Here is a 6,580-nt window from a genome sequence, read left to right on the forward strand (position 1 = left end):
GTCTGAAACAATTACTGGTTTCCAGATTAGTGTGTCAGAGAGGATGTAGAAATTTGACAGTGTCTCACCTTCATAACAGAAGAACGGTTTTTTCCCAGAAGCTGGAGTTCTTTCCATTCCTGTCTGAGTTAACATGGCATATTTATTACCACCACCACTTTTATCCATATCCCAGTGTCTGAAAGAGAAACTACTGCCATCGGACCACTCCCAGGCATCACTGAACAAACCGATGAAAACAAATTGAAAAGGTTGGAAGTCTTGAGACTCGACGATTCCTCTCAGTTCTTTATCTCGGAGCTGCTGCAGTCCACTGACCAGGTCAGTGTGATTGCTCCTGCAGAACCTCTGAGCTTCAAACCAGGTCTTTTTGTCTTCAATGAAGTAAAATCTCTTAGATGTGTCACTTTCTGTTAAACAAAAACAAACTTAAATCAAAAGCTGCTTTTCTTGGTAGAACTCTGCAGCCTCAACAATTGAAAATATTTCTGTAGAATCTATTTCCTGCCCACATTTTGTCAATGTTGTCTAAATTCCATCACTACTTGGTACTCTATAGTAGATTCATTTTGCAGTGCTGTCCAACACTAGAATTCCAAAATCGAGCTCCCTAGACCTGTGCATCGATGCTCACTAGGTTGGCAAATAGACCACAATGCATTGCATTCAAGCACAGTGGATTCAAAAATAATCTTCATAAAATGTTCATATTAATTAGATTATTACTTGGGAAATCTGTGACATCATATTTGCAGTTAAAAAAAAAATAGAAAAGTGAGCATGGGGTTGGAATTGCTTTTAAAATCCTGGGCACTAGATAGTCCCGCACAATATAGTTTTAGTAGTTATGGAGTAGGGAGGGAATTGGAACATAGCCAAGTCTTAAATAAATCATAAAAGAATGTATAGTTTAGGTGAATTTCAATACCGGCAATATTTATAAAGTCATTGTTGTGTTCTTACCATTATAGCAGATGAAAGGTTTGGGTGTGCCACAACTATGATCCACCCATTCGAGGTTGTCCTTTATACCCCCACAGTACTCATTTTTAGTGCTGGATTCACCAGAACCCCAGTTAGTTTCACTGAACTCCAGTCCAGGCAGAGACCAGTGCCACTTCCTGGTTGATTTTTCAGGTTGCTGCAGGCCGATCCACGCTCCCGTTTGTGGAACGTCGTTTGCTGCCTTCCTGAGCCTCATCATGTCGGTCATGTTAGTCACTGTGGCCAGGTCAGTGTGATGTTGGATGCAGTGCAGCCGAGCTTCCTCCCACTTCTTTGGTGTTGTCACGTATTTATACTCATAGAGCTGACCTGTGATGGACCAAGACTGAGCTGAAAACACAACAATGAAACGATTATTCAGAACACAAACTTTCAACCTATTTGTAATAAAACAGATCAAGAACTCTTACCCATCAGAATGAGAAGAATCAGACTCCTTTGCATGTTGGCTCTGTCAAACTGTTGACCAGTCTGAGCTTCAACTGTGCTGGATGAAGGAACACTGAAGCCAAACAACCGTAGAATTGAGAAAGTCGACGAGCTGCAAAGTTCAGGTTTCACAGAAAAAGCTGAAGAGAAACTTAGTTCATTTTTTTGGTTTGTTTTATACTCAGACATTAAAAATAAGCCTTTTTGATCCCTTCAACATTGACAGAGATATGGAGCTTCATTTAATATTTTCTGGAGATACAATAAAAAGATTAAAGGCTATGAAGGACCAAGATTTTTAAAGCATGCTTAATTATCATGAAAACCAATAAAATGTTAAAAATTGAATCAACAGCTGCACTGAAGGTTGAAAGTTGCTGTTGCAGCATTTTTTTTTTTTTTTTAATTAAAGATAAGCATTTGTCACCATCTTCATGGACAATGAAATTGAAGCAAACACCATTTCAGTGCAAAAGAAATGTAGCAAAGTATAATATAAAATACGAGGTTATATGAGGTTATTAAGCGTCCATCAGTTATGACAAAAGCGATTCAGCTCGGCGTTACTTACGTGTGTTGAAGTTGTGGCAAACAAGATGATTGTGAGAGCAGTTCTCAGACCTGCTGATTCCACCTCCTCAACATATTTGATAATCAAATTTTGCAGAAGCAAGCACTGTGTGTTTTGTATATTCATAAAAAATACCACATGCTATAAAACTAGATGTTCTCTCCTGCAAGTTGGGGGGGTTTACATTTAATCTTTATTAGATTAGTTCCACAAATTTCCTTTAGTGTTTTTAATTTGCATATTTAGATCCATGTACAGGAAACAAAGTTTCCGTCATATGCTGATTCAAATTCCCATTTATAACAGACAAAGTGTGCAGAGCATTATGATGATTCAGAATAAAGACTGTTCTGGTTAAAGCCATATTCTAGTTGATGTTGAGTAACAATAAAAAGAACTACACAAGACTGATCAGGTCCATCAGGAAGAATTTCTAGCGTTTGTTTACACTTATTACAGCTTTTATTGTTTTGTTTTAATTCCAGATACATCTTTATATGATGGCCACTTTTAACAAAGTCATGCTCCTTGCATAATGACAGTAAAGCTTTCTTTACTTTTAATTCTATTTCACCTAAGCCACTTTTGAAAAAATAAAAGTTGCCATTAGTGAACTTCTGAAAGTCTTTCTGGCTCAGTTCATCTTTGTAGTTATCAGTAAAGATGGTGAGAAATCATTGACTTTCAGAGTGTCATTTACAGTATTATCCATGTAACTTTTTAATTGTTGCTTCTATGTTTTATGAATTTACCGTATTTTCTACTGACAATGACATCCGTTTCTGCTTTTGTCTGACTTCTGTTATCCTTTCTGTATTGATTTAACTCGTCCTTTTACTTTGAGAACATCAACCTTTTCTATAGGGACTGAAGATGGAAATTGGCCTAAAAGGCTATAATCTTATACATTTGCATTTTAAAGTGTTTTAATATATGCTGTCCCTGTCTTAGGAAATAAAAAAAATCAAGTCTGACATTTTAACCGCTCCTCTCAGTCTCCACTGCTCTATGAAGTGACATTATAATTCTGACATTTCATGCATGTGAAACGAGTCCATGGGTTTATTCTCCCATTGCTTCAGGTTTAAAGGGCCTATCATGCTATTCTTGAGCCTTTCAGAGCAAACTAAGTCCATATATACAGTGAGTCAGATCCTGAAGGATACCAAATAAAGTAAGAATAAAATCATGAAAGTAAACTGAGGTGACTCAACATATCTAATCCTAGAATTGGCATCAGGATTATAAACTAAGCAGCTCTTTAAGTTCAGTGCTAAATCCTATTCCAAATTTTGTACCCATTAAAATCTAAAGAATTTGCACTTCACCTGTGTACACAAGGTGCTACACATTACTTAATAAGCACGTAGACCGCCTTTTGCTAATATACGCACATAAATTAAAGTTAATCAAATATATTGTGAGACATTTAAATTCACCTTTCAGAGGCTTTGGAGCACTGACACTTTTACCTATGGAGGGACCTCTTGATCTCTTTGGTTGTGGTGGTGATCCCTCATTCCTGTCACTTGATGCAAGTGAGCTCTCTGCAGTTGGTTCTGTGGAAAACAATTTCAGAAACCCTTTTAAATTTATGTCTTTGACAAAACAGTTAATCAAAGAAATGTAAGAAATAAACATTTATATTATTTAAAAAGTCGTGTAAAACTCATTCTATTCTAGCAATATTAAAAAAAACTAAACATCCTCATTTGTTATTCAGCCACAATTTGGTATTCGGTCAAGCCTTTTCATAATTATTCAGCTTCTGTCCCAAAAAAACGTTTCACTTCGATGCATCCCTAATCTTAAGCCTTTGGACTTTAGTATGAGCGTCTTTATCAGCAACGAACAATTCAACGAGAATACCTACCATCAACTGCAAACAAGTAATATTCCTCATTCGTGTCTCCATCTGTAAAGTTAAACACAAGTACAGGTTAGTTTAGCGCCCAAGACTAGTGGTTCAATGTTTTAGTAAAATTAAAACCACCAAATGGGGCTGCACGGTGGCGCAAGTGGTTAGCGCTCTCGCCTGACAGCGAGAAGGCCCCGGTTCAAATCCCGGCTGGGACCTTTCTGTGTGGAGTTTGCATGTTCTCCCCGTGCATGCGTGGGTTTTCACCGGGGACTCCGGCTTCCTCCCACCATCCAAAAACATGCTTCATAGGTTCATTGGTGACTCTAAAATTGCCCCTAGGTGTGAATGTGAGAGTGGATGTGTGTGTGATTGAGGCCCTGCGACGGACTGGCGACCTGTCCAGGGTGTACCCCGCCTTCGCCCTTCAGTAGCCGGGATAGGCTCCGGCACCGCGCGACCCCGAAAGGGAAGAAGCGGTCAAGAAAATGGATGGATGGATAAAACCACCAACCACCTGGTCGATTCCAATCTCATCCAAGTTTTTCCCTTGAAATTCAGCCAGTCTTCCTTGCTCAAGAGCCATCAAAACTTTGCTGACTTTGGCTAGTTGCAAGGTCTTCTCTGGCAGTCTGTAGAACTCTCTGTGAATTCTAATATCATGTCCAAGAAAGTTGGCCAACTGGTCCATCTCTGTATCCGTCATATTTAGCACTGTTGAAAGTGTTGCAGCATGCTTTCTCAGTCTTGAAGATGTCAGTGATTCTGGGCACTTTGCAGCGCACTGCTTTGCAAAATTTTGAAGGCAATCGGAACCTCTGAAGTGTGTCATTGCTTCTGGTCTAGCAAACAAATAATTGTTCCCTTTCAGAATCCCAGAAGCATCTCTTTGCTTCACCAAGAGTTCGAGTGCACACAACATCTTTGGCATCAGGAGGATTGGAACTGGACGGCCTCGTTTTCCTCTGATGATGGTTCTTGTGAAGTGTCTGCAAAGCTTTTTTTTCCCACTTCAGAGAGAGCCCAGTCCACATCTTCATGCGAGTTAGAAAGGTCTCTTTTTTCAAATGCTGATAAAGGCATGCTTGATACCTCTCTTTCTCTGCGACGATTAAAGAGAATTATCTATGTCAAGCAAGTCTTTGACAGTTCTGTCCAGGCTTTTGTGGAAGGTTTTTCAGAGAGTAAGCTGTGACTCTTCTTGGACTTGATTAAGATGTGCATGCAACTTTTGCACGTCTTCAATAAAGGGCATGAGATTAGGAACATTCCACTTGGCTTCCCTGATGTTTCTTAATGCAGTCGCTGATATCATCTCTTTCCACTTCTCTCGATGAACTTCCTGAAACTCTGTAGCCATCTTAACAAGCTCTTTGTCATTGTGATTAACCCCTGAGCTTTCAAGAGTTTGCTGACTTTAACTAGAGCATTTCAAAGCTTGTTTGCAAGTGATGGGACCAAGAACTTGCTTTCTTCATCATCATACCCCCATGTAGCCTTTACAGCTTTCACTGTTTCTGGGTACTTCTTGGGGTTTATGAGATCCTTCATTCTTTTTAAAGCTGTGACTTCTCTGGCTTTATGTAAAAGTCTTCCCATTTCTCGCATCTTCTCTTGAACATATTGCTCATTCTTGGCAGAGTTTCCACCTTTGTTTAACAAATGGTCCTAAATCTGTAATGACCATGTCCTTTATTACGTCTGTAATCTGGTCAGGGTTCAATGCACTGATAACCTTCCAAAGATGTTTGATGGGACTGGGGCAGTAAATGCACACAAGGACTGAACATGATTTTTGCCAGGCTTTTTAGTGACAGATCCTGGTTTAAGAGAACAAGTGCCCATGTGTCCTTGAGCGTGAGAGTGAACGCTGGCGCACCTGGCTGCCGCTGCTCTCCGCCTCGCCTGCTCTCACCTATTCTTTCACTATGCTGAACACCAAGTTCCTCATCTGGTGTATAGTGATCTGGAATCTACTGCTGCCAAGCCATTGTTCGGTGGCCGGTCCTCTTCGGTACTCACCTTCTGAGCTGTTTCTCCTTCGTCCTCGGCTGCCCGACCTGCCCCTGCCGGCCTTGCTTCTCTTTCCGGACATCGTTTTTCACCCGCGCCGGAGATACCAGCACCGTGGATCCCGCCGTAACTTCCAGCTCAACCACTCCAAGAACATTCCATCATTCTGGTCCACGACCCGCCGCCGCCCCCGGAGCACTGGTCGGGTTGCTAACCGAAGCATGCTAGCCGGCCTCGCCAGGTCGGTTTGTTCCGCTGCTTCGTCGTGCAGCCCGAACACCGTTAGCTTCGGCCTGCTCAATGTCAGGTCTCTCACGGATAAAGGACACCTCCTCCACGACCTCCTCTCCGATAACAAACTGGATTTCCTCTGCCTGACAGAAACCTGGCAACTCCCCAGTGACTTTTCCCATCTTAACGCCTGTACCCCCGATGGGTTTGTTTACCTTTCAAAATCTCGCGGCTCTCGGGGGGGAGGTCTCGCGATAATTCACTGCGTGAAGTGGAAAGTCCTGCCTGTTTCTCTGCCTCCATTCTCATCAATGGAATGCACTTTAACCCAACTACCCGGATCCATTCCCACCATCATTGCCTTAATCTATCGCCCCCCCTAAGCCTAATTCTAACTTTCTCCCTGAATTCTCCTCACCCCTCACTGCCCTTTCAGCTCTGTCGCCCAATGTGATCCTGCTGGGGGACTTTAA

At 41.5% G+C, this 6,580-nt stretch overlaps 1 protein-coding gene across 1 annotated transcript in view; it reads right to left on the reverse strand.

Moving 5' to 3' along the window:
• The window catches only part of LOC112139501 (C-type mannose receptor 2-like), a 13,248-nt gene extending 11,116 nt beyond the window's left edge, over window positions 1-2,132 (reverse strand). Inside the window, exons 1-3 of the mRNA XM_024262317.2 lie at window positions 1,416-2,132; window positions 964-1,335; window positions 69-410 (exon numbers count right to left, since the gene is read on the reverse strand). Of these exons, the coding sequence (XP_024118085.2) occupies window positions 69-410; window positions 964-1,335; window positions 1,416-1,623 (922 nt within the window). The 5' untranslated portion in view covers window positions 1,624-2,132. The remainder of the gene's footprint in view (window positions 1-68; window positions 411-963; window positions 1,336-1,415) is intronic.
• Window positions 2,133-6,580: the final 4,448 nt, after the last annotated feature.

Source organism: Oryzias melastigma, unplaced genomic scaffold, assembly GCF_002922805.2.
Source record: "Oryzias melastigma strain HK-1 unplaced genomic scaffold, ASM292280v2 sc00231, whole genome shotgun sequence".
Classification (NCBI taxonomy): domain Eukaryota; kingdom Metazoa; phylum Chordata; class Actinopteri; order Beloniformes; family Adrianichthyidae; genus Oryzias; species Oryzias melastigma.